General features: G+C 44.1%; 1 protein-coding gene across 2 annotated transcripts in view; it reads right to left on the bottom strand.

Moving 5' to 3' along the window:
* Positions 1 to 19533, bottom strand: part of LOC124595277 (intraflagellar transport protein 46 homolog) — a 154345-nt gene that overhangs the window by 80436 nt on the left and 54376 nt on the right. For both annotated transcript variants that reach the window (XM_047133953.1, XM_047133954.1), the window contains one exon: positions 13339 to 13413. In XM_047133953.1, the coding sequence (XP_046989909.1) occupies positions 13339 to 13413 (75 nt within the window). The remainder of the gene's footprint in view (positions 1 to 13338; positions 13414 to 19533) is intronic.

The raw sequence follows: 19533 nt of genomic DNA, 5'->3' as shown, positions 1-19533 counted from the left end.
ACATACTTCGCATACGACCAGAATCTCTTTGGATTTTCTGCCAGGTTTCGAGACAAAGTTTCGATGTGGAAACTGTTATACGCATCTCGCATTGAAGTCCGCGATAAACTTCTGTAAAAGATCGCCAATCTTGGGGATTTTGCGTCTGTTTAAATTTGGCATGTTTGTTTTGTTGTTTCTGCAACAATGTTCTAACCTGTTTTGTGTACCAAGGAGGATCAACTCCATCATTCATTAATTTATTTGGTATAAATATCTCAATTGCTGCCGATACTACTTCTTTGAATTTAAGCCACATCTGGTCTATACTTACATTATTAATTTGGAATTGTCTCTTAGGAAGGTGTCAAGTGAATTTTTATCTGCTTTTTTGAATAGGTATGTTTTTGCTTATTTTTCGAGGATTTGGGGATTACAGTATTCAATCTTGCTACAACAGCTCTGTGTTCACTAATCCCTGAATCGATTTTGATGTTTGTTATTGACACACGATTATTTGTTGCCAAGAGGTCAAGTGTGTTTTCACAACCCTTTACTATTCGCGTGGGCTCATGAACTAATTGCTCAAAATAATTTTCAGAGAATGCGTTTAGCACAATTTCTGATGATATTTTATGCATACCCCTGGAATTAAACATGTAATTTTGCTAACATATTGAGGTTAAATTGAAGTCACCACCAACTGTTATGTATGAGTCACGTATGTGTTTGAAATCAAACTAAAGATTTTTCTTTGAACCTTTCAGCAACTGTATCATCTGAATTGGGAGGTCAGTAAAAGGATCTAATTATTATTTTATTCTGGTTGCCAACAATGACCTCTGCCCATACTAACTCAGTTTTGCGACAAGATAAACTACTACTGACAACAACAAACACACCACCACCAACTGTGTTTAGCCTATCCTTTCAGAACACCGTTAGGTTCTTCGCAAAAATTCTGAGCTTATATCTGGCTTTAGCCAGGTTTTGGTGCCTATAACGATTTGAGCATCGCTGCTTTCTATAAGCGCTTGGAGCTCTGGTACTTTCCCAACACAGCTACGACAATTTACAATTGTTACACCAATGGTTCCTGTATCTATGTTCTTCCTGTGTTCAGCCTGCACCGTTTGTGACTGAAGCCTTTCTTGTGTTTTCCCGAGAGTCTCTAACCTAAAGGAACGCCCAGTCTAAGCCACACAGCCCCCGCTACCCGTGTAGCTGCCTCCTGCAGAGCTGTCTGAGCCTCTGATTCAGACCCTCCACTCGGCTCTGTACCAGAGGTCCGCAATCGGTCCTGTCGACTATGACGCAAATGTTCATCTCTGCTTTCATCTTGCAAGCAAGACTGGCAGCCTTCACCACTTCTGTTAGCCACTCGAAACCAGAGAGAATCTCTTCTGATCCTAAGTGACACACATCATTGGTACCAACATGAGCAACCACCTGCAGTTGCCTGCACCCTGTGCTCTTCATGGCATCCGGGAGGACCTTTTCCACCTCTGGAACGACTCCACCCAGTATGCACATGGAGTGCACATTGGTTTTCTTAACCTTCTTGTCAGCCAAGTCCCTAAGGGGCCTCATAACGTGCCTAACATTGGAGCACCCAACTACCAATAATCCCACCCTCTGCGATTGCCTGGATCTTGCAGGCTGAGTGGTTTCCTCTGAAACAGGACAGGCAACAGCATCTAGCTCAGCGACAGTGTCAGCCACAGACAGCACCTGGAACCTGTTAGGCAGACAAACCGTGGAGGCCTTACATACGGCTGCCTGGGAAGTCTTTAGCCGCCTGCTTTGCCCTGGGGTGACCTCCCACTCGACCACAGGTGGAGGGTCAGCCTTCGTGCGAGCAGTAACTGGGTTGGCCACCAGTGAGGACTGATCGGAGGACTCTGGTGTGCTGGATGTCTGTTGGATCGCCACGGCCGGCCCACAACAGTGGTGCCCATCCACCGCAATGTACACTCCTGGAAATTGAAATAAGAACACCGTGAGTTCATTGTCCCAGGAAGGGGAAACTTTATTGACACATTCCTGGGGTCAGATACATCACATGATCACACTGACGGAACCACAGGCACATAGACACAGGCAACAGAGCATGCACAATGTCGGCACTAGTACAGTGTATATCCACCTTTCGCAGCAATGCAGGCTGCTATTCTCCCATGGAGACGATCGTAGAGATGCTGGATGGAGTCCTGTGGAACGGCTTGCCATGCCATTTCCACCTGGCGCCTCAGTTGGACCAGCGTTCGTGCTGGATGTGCAGACCGCGTGAGACGACGCTTCATCCAGTCCCAAACATGCTCAATGGGGGACAGATCCGGAGATCTTGCTGGCCAGGGTAGTTGACTTACACCTTCTAGAGCACGTTGGGTGGCACGGGATACATGCGGACGTGCATTGTCCTGTTGGAACAGCAAGTTCCCTTGCCGGTCTAGGAATGGTAGAACGATGGGTTCGATGACGGTTTGGATGTACTGTGCACTATTCAGTGTCCCCTCGACGATCACCAGTGGTGTACGGCCAGAGTAGGAGATCGCTCCCCACACCATGATGCCGGGTGTTGGCCCTGTGTGCCTCGGTCGTATGCAGTCCTGATTGTGGCGCTCACCTGCACGGCGCCAAACACGCATACGACCATCATTGGCACCAAGGCAGAAGCGACTCTCATCGCTGAAGACGACACGTCTCCATTCGTCCCTCCATTCACGCCTGTCGTGACACCACTGGAGGCGGGCTGCACGATGTTGGGGCGTGAGCGGAAGACGGCCTAACGGTGTGCGGGACCGTAGCCCAGCTTCATGGAGACGGTTGCGAATGGTCCTCGCCGATACCCCAGGAGCAACAGTGTCCCTAATTTGCTGGGAAGTGGCGGTGCGGTCCCCTACGGCACTGCGTAGGATCCTACGGTCTTGGCGTGCATCCGTGCGTCGCTGCGGTCCGGTCCCAGGTCGACGGGCACGTGCACCTTCCGCCGACCACTGGCGACAACATCGATGTACTGTGGAGACCTCACGCCCCACGTGTTGAGCAATTCGGCGGTACGTCCACCCGGCCTCCCGCATGCCCACTATACGCCCTCGCTCAAAGTCCGTCAACTGCACATACGGTTCACGTCCACGCTGTCGCAGCATGCTACCAGTGTTAAAGACTGCGATGGAGCTCCGTATGCCACGGCAAACTGGCTGACACTGACGGCGGCGGTGCACAAATGCTGCGCAGCTAGCGCCATTCAACGGCCAACACCGCGGTTCCTGGTGTGTCCGCTGTGCCATGCGTGTGATCATTGCTTGTACAGCCCTCTCGCAGTGTCCGGAGCAAGTATGGTGGGTCTGACACACCGGTGTCAATGTGTTCTTTTTTCCATTTCCAGGAGTTATGTGTGTGTGTGTGTGTGAGAGAGAGAGAGAGAGAGAGAGAGAGAGAGAGAGATCACCGTCAGAGCCCATCACAGGCCCCAGTCTATGCTCAGCCTCAGTTCTTTATGTGTTGCTACAGTCTTGGTGTATGAAATTGGTTCCAGCTGAATGTTACTTAAATACTGTGTTCAAGTTGTTAGTGCTTCCATGGAATAAAGTGAGTTCAGGCTACTGGTCATATTGTACTTATACCGAATAACAACATTATTGGCGACGAGTGTGGTCCTGTTCTCAATGCAAATTTTTACTCTGGTTGGTCTTCTGTTTATTCTCACAATGGCTGATGATGTTATGGAGGACCTTTTATGTCAGCTGGTCAGTCAGCAAGAATCATTCGCCAAGCCATTTCACCACCAATCGCAGGAGCCAGACAATCAAACTCGGGTACTTCAATCATTGGCTTCTGTTTTGTTGTAGTTGGCATGATCCTCAGTCTTTGTCACCTGCTGTTTTGCACTCCCTGACCCCATGGTTTATCTGCCTTCCTTTTCTGCATACAATGAGTTCATTGAGGAATGGGACGCATATGTGAAATATCTGCAACAACACTTTCAAACTTTTGGGATTACTACACACATCAAAAAAAGTTTCGCATCACCTCGGTTCCGAGAGTTCCAGAACCTGTGCTGAAAATTGGAACAGAGATCAACATAAACATCATTTCCGCCCTTTTTACTGCTCATGAAAGCCACACATGCATGTTGTACCACCATACAGTGAGACCTTCAGAAGTGGTGGTCCAGATTGCTGTACACACTGGTACCTCAACACCCAGTAGCACGTCCTCTTGCATCGATGCATGCCTGTATTCATTGTGGCATACTGTCCATAAGTTCATGAGGGCACTGTTCGTCCAGATTATCCCATTCCTCAATGGCAATTCGGCGCAGATCCCTCAGAGTGGTTGATGGGTCACATCATCCATAAACAGCCCTTTTCAGTCTATCCTAGGCATGTTCAGTAGGGTTCATGTCTGGAGAACACACTGGTCGCTCTAGTGGAGCGATGTCATTATCCTGATGGAAGTCATTCACACGATGTGCATGAAGGGAGTGTGAATCATCATCCATGAAGATGAATGCTTCGCCAATATGCTGCTGATATGGTTGCACTATCGGTTGGAGGATGGCCTTCATGTATCGTACAGCCATTACCTCCACATTGGTGCACTCGCTGGACAGTGTGTGTAAGGCATTCAGCCTGACCGGGTTGCCTCCAAACACGTCTCCAAAGATTGTCTGATTGAAGGCATATGCAACACTCATTGGTGAAGAGAATGTGATGCCAATCCTGAGTGGTCTATTTGGCATGTTGTTGGGCCCACCTGTACCGTGCAGCATGCTGTCATGGTTGCAAAGATGGACCTCGCCACGGACGTCGGGAGTGAAGTTGCGCATTGTGCAGCCTATTGCGCACAGTTTGAGTCGTAACACGTCAACCTGTGGCTGTACAAAAAGCATTATTCAACATGGTGGCATTGCTGTCAGGGTTTCTCCGAGCCATAATCTGTAGCTAGTGGTCATTCACAGCAATAGTGGCCCTTTGGCCGCCTGAGTGAGGCATGTCATCAACAGTTCCTGTCTCTCTGTATCTGCTCCATGTCTGAACAACATTGCTTTGGTTCACTCCGAGATGCCTGGACGCTTCCCTTGTTGAGAGCCCTTCCTGGCACAAAGTAACAATGCGGACATGATTGAACCTTGGTATTGACGTTCTAGGCATGGTTGAACTACACACAACATGAGCCGTGTACCTCTTTCCTGGTGGGATAACTGGGACTAATCGGCTGTCTGGCACCCTCCATCTAATAGCGCTGCTCGTGCATGGTTGTTTACTTCGTTGAGCGGGTGTAGTGACATCTGTGAACAGTCAAGTGGACTGTGTCTGTGATACAATATACACAGTCAATGTCTATTTTCAGGAGTTCTGGGAACTGTGGTGATGCAAAACTTTTTTTGATGTGTGTATTTTATGTTGCGCCTTGTTCCTTTCATGGATATCACCAAGAGTCCTATGTCAGCTCACCCCTTTGCAAGATCCATCTTATTTAATTTTTGACCAAAGGTGTGAGCTTCCTGTAAAATATTACTGTAAGTGCGCCCAATGTTATTGCATCCTAGGTAGAGTTTTACCACTGTAGGAAGCAACCACATCAATCCTATCAAGCATGGGCAGCTGAACTCCATGGGTTAAGTCATCACTGTCATTTTGTGTCTGATGTGCTTACAGAGCTGTATACTGATCAGATGCTGAGAGATGCTATCATTCGTTTAGTTCCAGATTGTGAGGTGCACAAGTGTGTCCTCTCGTGTGAAAATCCATACCTTTCTGAGGTTTTAGCTAGGTGTTGTGAGCTGCAGGTAACGAACTTGAGTAATAGTGTGAGGTATCAGGAATTGAACTCCCTCCTCCGCACCAAGCTTTAGGTAGTTCTCAAGGGGAAGACATGGTTGTGGTGGTCCACACACAATCACAGCGTCAAGGCAGCTGGCCTCCCTCCCAGCAGCAGCTGCACCAACAACATTAACAAGCCAATATGCAGCAATGTACATCTTCCATGCTCCTATCCTGCCCTTATTGTTTTATGAACTATGAGCATCCAGACTGCCCAAAATGCTGGGCCACCTGTCATAACTTCAACACAAAAGATTACGTTGCTTCTGTTTACAATGGAAAAATTTGGCACAATGATCCTGATGCAGATGTGGAGGTAAACTTTGTATTGGCTATTTCTATTGTGCCAAACAAGCTTTTCATTGATGTTATGGTTTTTCATAAAGTTCTGCACATGGAAATGGTTACAGGAGCTGCAATAACCTTCTTAAACTCACAAACGTATATGGACTTGGCCTCCCCTCCATTTCTCCCTGCGTCACAAAAGTTAGTAAATTACAATAAACAGTGTATTCCTATTCTTGGCCAACTCTCTGCCTCTGTGACATACCAGTTAGTAGAGTGGTTACTTACATTTCTTGTTGTTTGGCTTTACCATTTCAGATGAAATGAATTTAGTGTCTGAACAAGTGACATATACACAGTTAGATGCATTATGTTCTGGGTTTTCCTCTTTTTCCTCTTCTGGATTAGGATGTGCCAACAATTTTCAAGTACACATTACCAAGAAATCTGCTCGGCTTCATTTTTTCCAGGCCTATCTGGTTCAAGTGGGGAACAAATCAACAATGAATTAGATCACCTCATGGAATCCGGCATTGTTCAGCCTATTGCATCAATTGAATGGTCCACCCCCTTAGTTGTAGTACAGAAACCGTTTGACCGGTTATGCCTCTGTGGTGATTTTAAAGTTTCTGCAGATGTATGATCTGTAGTGGATACAAGCTGATACCACTGCCAGATGAATCCTTTGCAAAGTTATCAGGTGGTCATTATTTTTCAAGAATTGACTTGTTGGATGCCTATTCACAACTCCCTTTAGATACAGAGTAACAACATATGTTAGCTGTCAATAACCCTTTTGGATTGTACCAATATTTGCTGTTGCCTTTTGGAGTCACCAGCACTCCTGCTATTTTTCACTGTTTTATGGAACAACTTATAGCGTCTGGGCCGGGTTGTGCAAACAGTCTGGTACACATTGTAGTTTCCAGTGCCTTTACTGAGGAACATTTACAAAATCTCCGTACACTTTTTTCTCCCGTCCTCCAAGCAGCCAGATTGAAGTGTAATTTAGAAAAATGTCCATTTTTACAAGTTTGTATCATTTATCTTGGATTTGAAGTTTCTAGTGAGGGTCTAAAACCCCTGTACCAACCCGTTTATGCTATTGTGTCGCTTCCATACCCTACATCAATCAAAGAACTGCAGGTTTTTCTATGCAAAGTCACCCATTACCATAAATTTTTGCCTGGGGCAGTGAAAATAATACAGCTGTCCAAAGAGACTGAGTTTCGCTGGTCACCAACTTATGAAACCACATTATAAACCCTTAAGACCAAGTTGCAGTGTCCTGCTTGTGATGCACCAATCAGGCCTCCTCTTGGTCCTTGCAATGGATGCTTCACGGCACAGATTGGGGGTAGTTCTGGCCCATAGATATATTGATGGCTCCCAGCAGCCTATTGCTTACGACTCAAAAATGCTGAGTCCTGCTCAAACAAGGTACTCCCTCATAGAAAAGAGAGCTTTGACCATTGCATATGCTGTGAAGGAATTTAATGTTTTTTTTCTCTATGGTACCCAAGTCCACCTGATCACCAATCACAAACCACTGGTTTCCTTATTCGGTCCTTCTACGTTGTTACCAGATAGAGTGGCACATCACATTCAGTGTTGGGCTCTTTTCCTTTCATATTACAACTATGAGATTCATTCCTGCCCCACAAATCAACATGCAATGCCAATGCTTTGTCCTGCCTACTGGCCAGTCCAGACCGAGGATTTGATCAGGAGAAATTGTTTTAGTTTCCACATTGATGCTACCACATCGCAGATGGTTAATGTTTTTCCCATCACTAACACACAGATCATGAGGGCTTTAGCTTTGGATCCCATTTCGTGGAAGTCACACCATTCGTACAAATGGTTGGCCGGATTACCACCTTCTCATGCGTCCAACCTCCTTCATAATTATTACATCTTTTCAGACACAAATCATGTGGCCGCTTGGGTAGTGATCCCCTCAGTGCTTTGGAGTTTCTCTGTTTATTACATATAGACCATTGGGGTGCATCACGCACAAAAGTATTGGCCCGCTGACATGCGTATTGCTTGGCTTGGATGGTGATGTTACTTAACTGATTGCCTACTGTTCATGGTGTGCAACACACCAAGCAGCTCCTGAAGCATTGTTGTCTCCTTGGCACACACCACTGCATACATGAGACCGCATACATGTGGATTTCGCTGGACCCTTTCTCAAGGCTTATTGGCTGTTGGTTGTTGACACATATTCTCATTTTACATAAATCATTTGTTGTGTTTCCACATCCCCAACTGCCACTGTTGCAGCCTTGACCAAAATTTTTTCACTCAACGGCTTGCCCACAATGTTAGCATCCATTATTGGTCCACAATTTTCATCACAATAGTTTGCAGCATTTTGTAATTCCCGTGGTATCCGTCACATCCTCACCCCGCCATTCCATCCACAATCTAATGGTGAGGCAGAATACCTAGCGCAAATGTTCAAAACTCAGATGAAAAAGTATGTTGCCATCTCTTTGTCCAATTATGCCTTAGATTGGTTTCTTTCATCATACTGTTTCACACCATTCGGCGAGAAGAACTCGGCGGAGCTACTCCATGGGGACCAGCCGAGGGCATGGCTACACTTCTTGTGTACTCCAACTGCAACATCAACCTGTGCAGCCGCCATGCCTCTTCCAGCTGAGTGTGGCTGTCTGGGCACTCGATTTCGGACGTCACCCTAAATGGATTCCAGCTGTCATCGCCAAATGCCAGGACAGCAGCTCTGTGAAATCGGCAAGGAGGATGGCCTCTCCTTGAGGCACCATGATCAGTTTCACCTTTGCACAGATGGCAGATCCCTCTGATGACACACCATCACTTCCAAGCCCATCCACATCGACTGTCACATCACCTGCTGTTACTGTTGCTGATTCTCCACACCAGCATGGGTGAGGGTCTCCTTCTTGGAGGCCGAACCAGCAGTTCTTCTATTGCTTCTGACACCACCATCAGGGATTCCATCGCCTATTCCTGAGTAACTGCTGATACCAATATCATCAGCACCATGAGCACTGTCAGCAGAGACAATGCCAAAGGTCAATATGGAAACAGCCCTGGGGTTGCTGGTGTTGCTGTATTGTTTCACTTCAGACCATACACTCTCATTGCAGCGTGCCACCTTAGCCAGAGCCCAGCGGACAAGAAGGAGAGCATGGCATCTCAAGAATCCATTATCTCCCTAAGAGAGGAGGAATGCAGTGATGCTTGCACATACTTTCGAAAGGCCATTTGTGTGGCAGTGCTATGTCGTCCACAGAGGGCACCTCAGAACCATATGTGTGTGTGTGTGTGTGTGTGTGTGTGTGTGTGTGTGTGTGTGTGTGCGAGCGTGTGCATGTGTGAGATCATCGTCAGAGCCTGCCATGGGGCCCAGTCTATTTAAGGTTAGATGAGCTACACTCAGCCTCAGTTCTCTATCTGTTTTGCTACAGCTCTTTGTGAATGTAATTGGTTCCTGCTGACTGTTACTTAAATACTGTGTTCAAGTTTTTAATGCTTCAGTGGAATAAATTTGTACTCACAACCGATCGTATTGTACTCATACCTAATTACAACACAATATCTCCTTGCAAAATTGTTAATGTACACAATGTAAACTTGCTTTTGTACAAGAAAATTGATAATTTATTATCTTCGTTGTTTATATCAATGTATGCATTTATTTTTTCTTGGTAACTGCAATTAGTACAACCTCGTATCTCAATGTATATGTGAACTAAGGTCATGACAATATCTGAAAACTGATCTTCATGTGAACAACAAACAAATAAAAATAAATCAATGAACGCTATAACTGCGCACTGCTAACACTGCATGTAATATTACATGTTTTGAGCAAAAAATAAACTCATCTCTGTCACATCTGCTTGTTTCAACTTGTCCAAGTCTTATTGCCTACCTTTCTGAATCTCTGTCTTATCATTATAAATTCTTTCTGAAACCATTAAATGTCTCCAGATCTCTTCCATGTATACAGCTTTTTTTCATGATTTTTAAACCAAGTAATAGCAATGATTACACTGGATTCTGAGAAAAATTCTATCAGCAGCTTTCCCTTTCATTCTTTCCCTGCCATTTTCTTTCTCATCCTTTTTCTACTACTGAATTCCAGTCCCCCATCACACTTAAACTTTCTGCTTCCTTGATGCACTGTATAATTTTTTTTTTTTTTTTTTCATCACAATTTTTGTTTTCAATCCCTTCATCATTTATATAACTACCTGTATTATTATGGTGGGTCATGTGTCTGTCTTGGCTACAATAATTGGTTTACTATACTGTTCATAATAGTTTCTCTGCATTCCTACTACCTTACTTCATTATTAGAAGTCCTCTTGCATTACCTCTTTTTCCTTTTGTGTTGATAAGGAATAATTTGTGAAATAATTATGGTAGAAAGATCTGTAAGAAAAGACTTCGAGAAAAGTAAAAATATTTCCACTGTGTATCAAATTTCTAATGTTGTTGTTGTTGTGGTCTTCAGTCCTGAGACTGGTTTGATGCAGCTCTCCATGCTACTCTATCCTGTGCAAGCCTCTTCATCTCCCAGTACCTACTGCAACCTACATCCTTCTGAATCTGCTTAGTGTATTCATCTCTTGGTCTCCCTCTACGATTTTTACCCTCATTGCTGCCCTCCAATGCTAAATTTGTGATTTCTTGATGCCTCAAAACATGTACTACCAACCGATCCCTTCTTCTAGTCAAGCTGTGCCACAAACTTCTCTTCTCCCCAATCCTATTCAATACCTCCTCATTAGTTACGTGATCTACCCACCTTATCTTCAGCATTCTTCTGTAGCACCACATTTCGAAAGCTTCTATTCTCTTCTTGTCCAAACTAGTTATCATCCATGTTTCACTTCCATACATGGCTACACTCCATACAAATACTTTCAGAAACGACTTCCTGGCACTTAAATCTATACTTGATGTTAACAAATGTCTCTTCTTCAGCAAAGCTTTCCTTGCCATTGCCAGTCTACATTTAATATCCTCTCTACTTCGACCATCATCAGTTATTTTACTCCCTAAATAGCAAAACTCCTTTACTACTTTAAGTGTCTCATTTCCTAATCTAATTCCCTCAGCATCACCCGACTTAATTTGACTACATTCCATTATCCTCGTTTTGCTTTTGTTGATGTTCATCTTATATCCTCCTTTCAAGACACTGTCCATTCCGTTCAACTGCTCTTCCAAGTCCTTGCTGTCTCTGACAGAATTACAATGTCATCGGCGAACCTCAAAGTTTTTACTTCTTCTCCATGAATTTTAATACCTACTCCGAATTTTTCTTTTGTTTCCTTTACTGCTTGCTCAATATACAGATTGAACAACAACGGGGAGAGGCTACAACCCTGGCTTACTCCCTTCCCAACCACTACTTCCCTTTCATGTCCCTCAACTCTTATAACTGCCATCTGGTTTCTGTACAAATTGTAAATAGCCTTTCGCTCCCTGTATTTTATACCTGCCACCTTCAGAATTTGAAAGAGAGTATTCCAGTTAACATTGTCAAAAGCTTTCTCTAAGTCTACAAATGCTAGAAACGTAGGTTTGCCTTTTCTTAATCTTTCTTCTAAGATGAGTCGTAAGGTTAGTATTGCCTCACGTGTTCCAACATTTGTACGGAATCCAAACTGATCTTCCCCGAGGTCCGTTTCTACCAGTTTTTCCATTCGTCTGTAAAGAATTCGTGTTAGTATTTTGCAGCTGTGACTTATTAAACTGATAGTTCGGTAATTTTCACATCTGTCAACACCTGCTTTCTTTGGGATTGGAATTATTATATTCTTCTTGAAGTCTGAGGGTATTTCGCCTGTCTCATAAATCTTGCTCACCAGATGGTAGAGTTTTGTCATGACTGGCTCTCCCAAGGCCATCAGTAGTTCCAATGGAATGTTGTCTACACCCGGGGCCTTGTTTCGACTCAGGTCTTTCAGTGCTCTGTCAAACTCTTCACCCAGTATCTTATCTCCCATTTCGTCTTCATCTACATACTCTTCCATTTCCATAATATTGTCCTCAAGTACATCACCCTTGTATAAACCCTCTATATACTCCTTCCACCTTTCTGCCTTCCCTTCTTTGCTTAGAACTGGGTTGCCATCTGAGCTCTTGATATTCGTACAAGTGGTTCTCTTCTCTCCAAAGGTCTCTTTAATTTTCCTGTAGGCAGTATCTATCTTACCCCTAGTGAGACAAGCCTCTACATCCTTACATTTGTCCTCTAGCCATCCCTGCTTAGCCATTTTGCACTTCCTGTCGATCTCATTTTTTAGACGTTTGTATTCCTTTTTGCCTGCTTCATTTACTGCATTTTTATATTTTCTCCTTTCATCAATTAAATTCAATATTTCTTCTGTTACCCAAGGATTTCTATTAGCCCTCACCTTTTTACCTACTTGATCCTCTGCTGCCTTCACTACTTCATCTCTCAGAGCTACCCATTCTTCTTCTACTGTATTTCTTTCCCCCATTCCTGTCAATTGTTCCCTTATGCCCTCCCTGAAACTCTCTACAACCGCTGGTTCTTTCAGTTTATCCAGGTCCCATCTCCTTAGATCCCCACCTTTTTGCAGTTTCTTCAGTTTCAATCTGCAGTTCATAACCAATAGATTGTGGTCAGAATCCACATCTGCCCCTGGAAATGTCTTACAATTTAAAACCTGGTTCCTAAATCTCTGTCTTACCATTATATAATCTATCTGATACCTACTAGTATCTCCAGCATTCTTCCAGGTATACAACCTTCTTTTATGATTCTTGAACCAAGTGTTAGCTATGATTAAGTTATTCTCTGTGCAAAATTCTACAAGGCGGCTGCCTCTTTCATTTCTTCCCCCCAATCCATATTCACCTACTATGTTTCCTTCTCTCCCTTTTCCTACTGACGAATTCCAGTCACCCATGACTATTAAATTTTCGTCTCCCTTCACTACCTGAATAATTTCTTTTATCTCGTCATACATTTCATCTATTTCTTCATCATCTGCAGAGCTAGTTGGCATATAAACTTGTACTACTGTAGTAGGCATGGGCTTTGTGTCTATCTTGGCCACAATAATGCGTTCACTATGCTGTTTGTAGTAGCTAACCCGCACTCCTATTTCTAATAAAGGGCACAATTAAAGTCTAAATCCAATTTATATGACTATTCAGAACTGTAACACAATTTGTGAAGAAGTACCAATGAATTTAAGACTCCACTTACCTTGTTATATTCTGAAATAATTCTTTAATATCTGCTGCAACAGGAAGGTGCTCAAATTCTGATGGGTCATAGGAACTGAAAACAAGCATAAGAAATAAATTAAAAATTGTAATTATTTCATCAGATGGCATGTCTGTACAATGGATATGCGCACATGTTCTCTTTGTTATATGAAATAATGTGACTCATAGCATGCTTTTCTTGTATTTTTATTGAGCACTAGCCAAGTACCTAGCACGCATTGCAATACCACTCACAGAAAAAAGACTGTGTTTAAATTCTGTTTACTGAAGCGCTACTGGAGACACAACAGTTTTTGTTTTCCCATTGGCTACGTACATGAATAAATTAGAATGTTTTCTGATACATGAGCAGGCCACATACAGCTGTCCATGTGAGAAGCATAGATTTGCCAAACTTAGTCCACACACTTGCAGCGATTGTCCCTGTTCTTTGCAAAGGCATTTCAAATCATAAACTGGTGTTGTTTGAATTTGAATGGCATATTTGTTGGAATCATAGGGCTGTGTGGTAACAGTACATCTCCTGTAAATTTTCCATTTAAAGTTGTAGCTTCAATGATATTGTTCATCATCTTCTTTACTGAAAGCGTGGTTCCAAACCAAAGTTGTCATGGATTTATATCTCATAGAAGAATAACAGAAATGTCAATTTTTAATGTTAAAACATGCACCAACATTCCTGGGAAATAAAGTCAATTCAAGAATTCAGTTATATATCTAAAAACAAAGATGATATCAATATAATGGAAGGAAACATTCCACGTGGGAAAAATTATATATAAAAACAAAGATGAGGTGACTTACCGAACAAAAGCGCTGGCAGGTCGATAGACACACAAACAAACACAAACATACACACAAAATTCAAGCTTTCGCAACAAACTGTTGCCTCATCAGGAAAGAGGGAAGGAGAGGGGAAGACGAAAGGAAGTGGGTTTTAAGGGAGAGGGTAAGGAGTCATTCCAATCCCGGGAGCGGAAAGACTTACCTTAGGGGGAAAAAAGGACAGGTATACACTCGCACACACGTACATATCCATCCACACATACAGACACAAGCAGACATATTTAAAGACAAAGAGTTTCTCTTGTTGCGAAAGCTTGAATTTTGTGTGTATGTTTGTGTTTGTTTGTGTGTCTATCGACCTGCCAGCGCTTTTGTTCGGTAAGTCACCTCATCTTTGTTTTTATATATAAAAACAAAGATGATTTGACTTACCAAATGAAAGTGCTGGCAGGTCGACAGACACACAAACAACCACAAACATACTTACCTTAGGGGGAAAAAGGACGGGTATACACTCGCACACACATATCCATCCACACATTGTCATCTTGATTTATTACACATTGGAATGATTCATTGTCATCTCATTTGTTATTTTGTTTTCATTCAGAAACATTCACAGGCATGTGCACAACAACCCACAACAGTTTCATTGTCAAGTAACTCATACACCATGTACTGTGAAATGGCTGTATTAATTCAGAAACCTATACAAGCGTTTTGCGTGATATTACTAGTTAATGTTATAAGAATTTGCAGGTAACTTAGTTTTGTCTTACATTGTAATCACTACTTTTATAACTGAATATTCTGTATTTTTAGGTTTGCAATAATATTATGAACATTCAACAAGTCATTTAAGATGTTGTTGCGACATAGATGATTTTGCACTTTCCATTTTCCCTATTGACACACTGACCATTGGGGCATAATCTAACAATGCCTATTATTTCTTTACACTTGCACTTCATGAATTTCTCAGTTTAGCATTTGTACATGTATGGTGAAATACTACATTTGACAAGATACTCTGTGTTTATTCAAAAAACTTCTTATATGTGCATAATTCTTTTTTACATTTACTCTTGTGTAAGCTCCATTACAAATAATGTTCCAAATTATTCCAGTGGCTATTACACCTTATACACTTTTCGATTTATCATGAAACGGGTGCAGTACTGCCACAAATGGCTGTTTCTAGAATGGCACTGCTCAAAAATGAGTAAGGAAGTGTGGTTAGGTGTTTCATATAACATAAGAAACATATTAAAGCGACTTAGTGGTTAACAGGATGCTATTCTTCTAGGTTCGGGAAGGATTTCAGACTATATTAATCTCTTCTCAGGGACTGAGTTAATAAATCACTCCCCTGTGATTTTGATTTCTCCTTGATCAACATTTTACACAATAGTTCACATTCTATTGGATTAAAAATTGATTTTGTAAGTTAAATGGTGGCTCCTGTATACTGGTTAACAGCTCATTAGAATATAAAGAGAGAGGCAATTTTAATTTTCTTAATGAAGAGCTTATATTTGAAAGTTGCTGTGTAAAGACAGAACAACATAATATTATTATTATCTCAGTATTCTCCTACACAAACTCACAAAAGAAAAGAGGAAAAAAATAGTAATTGCTGCTGATTTTACCATAGATACAGTGAGTGAAACAAGCTTGTCAACAAAGTATGTTTACTTAATTCAAGAATATGACTTTAGACTAAATTTCACTGATTCCACCAGAATAAATGAGTGAACTGCAACATGTATAGACAGTTGTTATAACGTCAAGTTGAACACATATATTTCAAAAACGACACAACACATGTAAGTCACAGGGCAAGTCTACAAAGCAAGACATGTGAACACGGTAACATTCAAATCAACACTGAGTCCAAGTCTGGCGGATGCTGGCCGGCTGGCCGCTTAGGAGGCGCAGCTGCTGCATGGCTGGCATACAGCGCCGAATGTAGAGGACACGCGTAATTGTGCGGCGGCACTTTGAATGATCGGTGAGTCACAACACTTTTCCCCCCCTTTGAAAATTTTGCACTGGTCTTGATGGAGGTGGCCTGTAGATTGCTAACGTCCATAGGCTTTGCTTGACTGGCCATAGTGTCTCGAGGAGGAGGCTCCCCGTACAGACGGAAGTATCCCTGATGATAACGCGTCGAGATGACAGGAGACGTAGGGGTCGAATCTGCTGGGACCCCGTGCACCAATTTGCCCGTTGCGGCAAGTCCGGTTGATATGAGAGGAGATATGGGTGATGTGTCGGTGTCCGTAGGAGAAGGAGGCGAGTAGAGTTGCTCCGACAGATGATGGTCATCCGGTTCCTGCATGGGCACGTCTCCTGGTGGCGTCCGTTCTTGTGCTGGCACCAAGATGATGGTGAGAGGGCTGCGTTGTGAGTAATGAGAGTTGCCAAGATCCCGAGTGTCAGGAAGAGCCGAAGGTGGTGTAGCGGCATTCGGAACAGGTGTTGCCGGCACACAAGGCTGAAGCTGGTCCGAATGACACACTGCAACACCTGTGTCCATCTGTATTTCATACAGGCGTTGGCCACGGTGTCGTAAGATGCGGCCCCGACTCCATTTTGGCCGCCTGCCATACCCCCATCCCATACGAGGTTGCCGGCGGTGAACTGGCCAAGTGAAGGCACCCGCACCCGGGAGGAGGAAGGCCGCAGAAGATGAAGTAGCGTGCGGGGCTGTCGGCCATGTAAGAGCTCAGCTGGGCTGTGGTCGCCCATGGGGGTGAAACGGTAAGAAGCCAGAAATTTGAGAAGCACATCATCAGCAGCAGAAGAAGTCAGGAGTTTCCTCATCTGAGCCTTAAATGTGCGGACCAGTCGTTCAGCCTCACCGTTTGATTGTGGATGGAACGGAGGGGCCGTGACATGCATGACGCCGTGACGAGCACAAAAATCCACAAATTCGGAAGAGGCAAATTGCAGACCATTATCAGTAACAAGAGTAGAGGGAAGGCCCTCCGAAGAAAAAATGCAGGCGAGAGCACTTGTGGTTGCCGTGCTGGTAGGCGACGTGCAACGTACAATGAAAGGAAAGTTAGAGTAGGTGTCAATAACGAGTAGCCAATAAGTACCTAAAAAAGGTCCCACGAAGTCAGCATGAATGCGCTCCCAGGGCTTCTCAGGCGAAGGCCACGGTGACAAAGATGACTTCGGAGCGGCGGCCTGTGACGCACAAGTGCCGCAGGCAGCGACCATGTGTGCTATTTCAGAGTCAATGCCAGGCCAGTACACATGACGGCGCACCAGAAATTTTGTGCGAGAGACGACCCAGTGCCCTTGGTGAAGGAGGCGTAAGACTGAAGCAGGCAAACACGCGGTGAAGCATTGTCGGTGGAAAGGAGGATAACACCATCCCTAGCCGTGAGGCGGTAGCGCAAAGCGTAGTAGTTCCGCAACGGATCAGAAGTCTTAGCGGATGGATGGTCTGGCCAACCCTTCTGAATACAGTGTAAAACCCGGGAGAGGGTAGGGTCAGAAACCATAGCAGTCACCAGCCGGTCTCCGGTGATGAGGAATCCGATCACAACCCGCTGCTCGGCAACATCCAGATGGAAACACAAAAGTTCGTCCCTATCGAATGCCATATCAGGACCCATGGGAAGGCGAGACAGTGCATCAGCATTTGCTTGTTGAGCTGTCGGCCGGAAATGAATCTCATAATTGAACCGAGACAAGTAAAGAGCCCAACACTGGAGACGGTGTGCAGCCTTGTCGGGAAGCGACATTGATGGATGAAACAAGGAAACAAGTGGTTTGTAGTCCGTAACAAGATGAAATTTGGATCCATAAAGAAAAACACCAAACTTATGAAGAGCATAAATAATGGCCAAAGCTTCTTTTTCAATTTGAGAATATTTCCGTTGGGCATCCGTGAGCGTTTTGGAGGCATAAGCAATGGGTTGTTCAGAACCGTCACAAAAACGGTGTGCAAGGACGGCACCAACCCCATACTGAGAGGCGTCTGTGACAAGAACGAGATGTTGGCCAGGTCGATAAGCAGCCAGGCACGGGGCCTGTTTCAGCATAGTCTTCAATTTTTTGGAAAGCCGCATCGCATGACGCGGACCAATGAAAAGACACGTTTTTATGCAACAGGCGATGCAACGGCTGAGCCACCGAAACCGCAGACGGTAAAAACCTGTGATAGTATGCTATTTTCCCCAAGAAAGCCTGCAGTTCCTTAACAGACGTAGGGTGAGGAAGGGCATTGATCGCAGCGACAGTTTGCTGAAGCGGACGAATACTATCCTGAGAGAGTTGGAACCCCAAGTACATGATAGATACCTGAAAAAATTGTGATTCCTGATGATTACACTTAAGACCGGCAGTCTGTAAGACACGAAAAAGTGTGCGCAGATTCTGAAGATGTTCTTCAGCAGTAGAGCCAGTGACAACAATATCGTCCATGTAATTGATACACCCAAAAAGGGACAAAAATGTCGTCGACAAGGAATCCAATTGAGCATAAGGAATGGTATCAGAGACGATATTGACAGAGTCATATATGGAGAACCCAAAAACGCGAAAGGCATCGAAACCAAAAAGATTTTCCGCGTTACTATGGTCGACCACAAATATGGTAACAGTGCGAATGACAGATTTGTAAGATACTTCAGCAGTAAATTGTCCCAAGAAAGAAATCTTCTGTTTATTGTACGTCCGTAATTGCCGAGTGACAGATGACAGGACTGGAGAACCCAACTGAAGATACGTCTGAGAATTAATTATAGTGGCAGCAGAACCAGTATCCACCTGCATGCGAACATCCCGACCAGGGATTTGGACTGTGAGGAATAACTTCCCTGAAAGGGAAGAAGTGCAACTGACAGACAACACAAAGCAGAATCAGCATCATGGTCATGAACATCATGTATGCAGCCGGATTTGCAAACAGAAGACACATGACCCTTCTTTTTGCAACTGTGACACACGGCCCAACGTTTGAGACAATCCTCGCGTGAATGTTTCGTAAAACACCGCGGACATGAAGGAAGTTGCCGGGGGTTTTGCTGCAGTTTCTGAGAAGGTTGTTTACGGTTAGGCCGAGGCTGCGTGTGGGAGCGTACTGCGGCCATGTCGGCCGGCTGGGACACACCGCACGCGTCGTCAACATCGCACAGAGGTTGTATTTCCCCGACATTACCCCACGCCTCTATTTGCGCTCCAGCGACGCGAGAAATTTCAAAAGACTGCGTGATGGATAGGACTTCATCAAGAGTCGGATTTGTCAACTGAAGGGCACGTTGCCTCACTTCTTTGTCGGGCGCCGACCAGATAATAGCATCCTGTACCATGGAATCCACATAGGATTCTTTGTGAACGTCAGTAACAAATTGACACTTTCGACTGAGGC

The sequence above is a fragment of the Schistocerca americana genome, chromosome 2, assembly GCF_021461395.2.
Source record: "Schistocerca americana isolate TAMUIC-IGC-003095 chromosome 2, iqSchAmer2.1, whole genome shotgun sequence".
Classification (NCBI taxonomy): domain Eukaryota; kingdom Metazoa; phylum Arthropoda; class Insecta; order Orthoptera; family Acrididae; genus Schistocerca; species Schistocerca americana.
The sequence above is the reverse complement of the archived record's forward strand: the minus strand, read 5'-3'. Positions and strand labels throughout refer to the sequence as shown.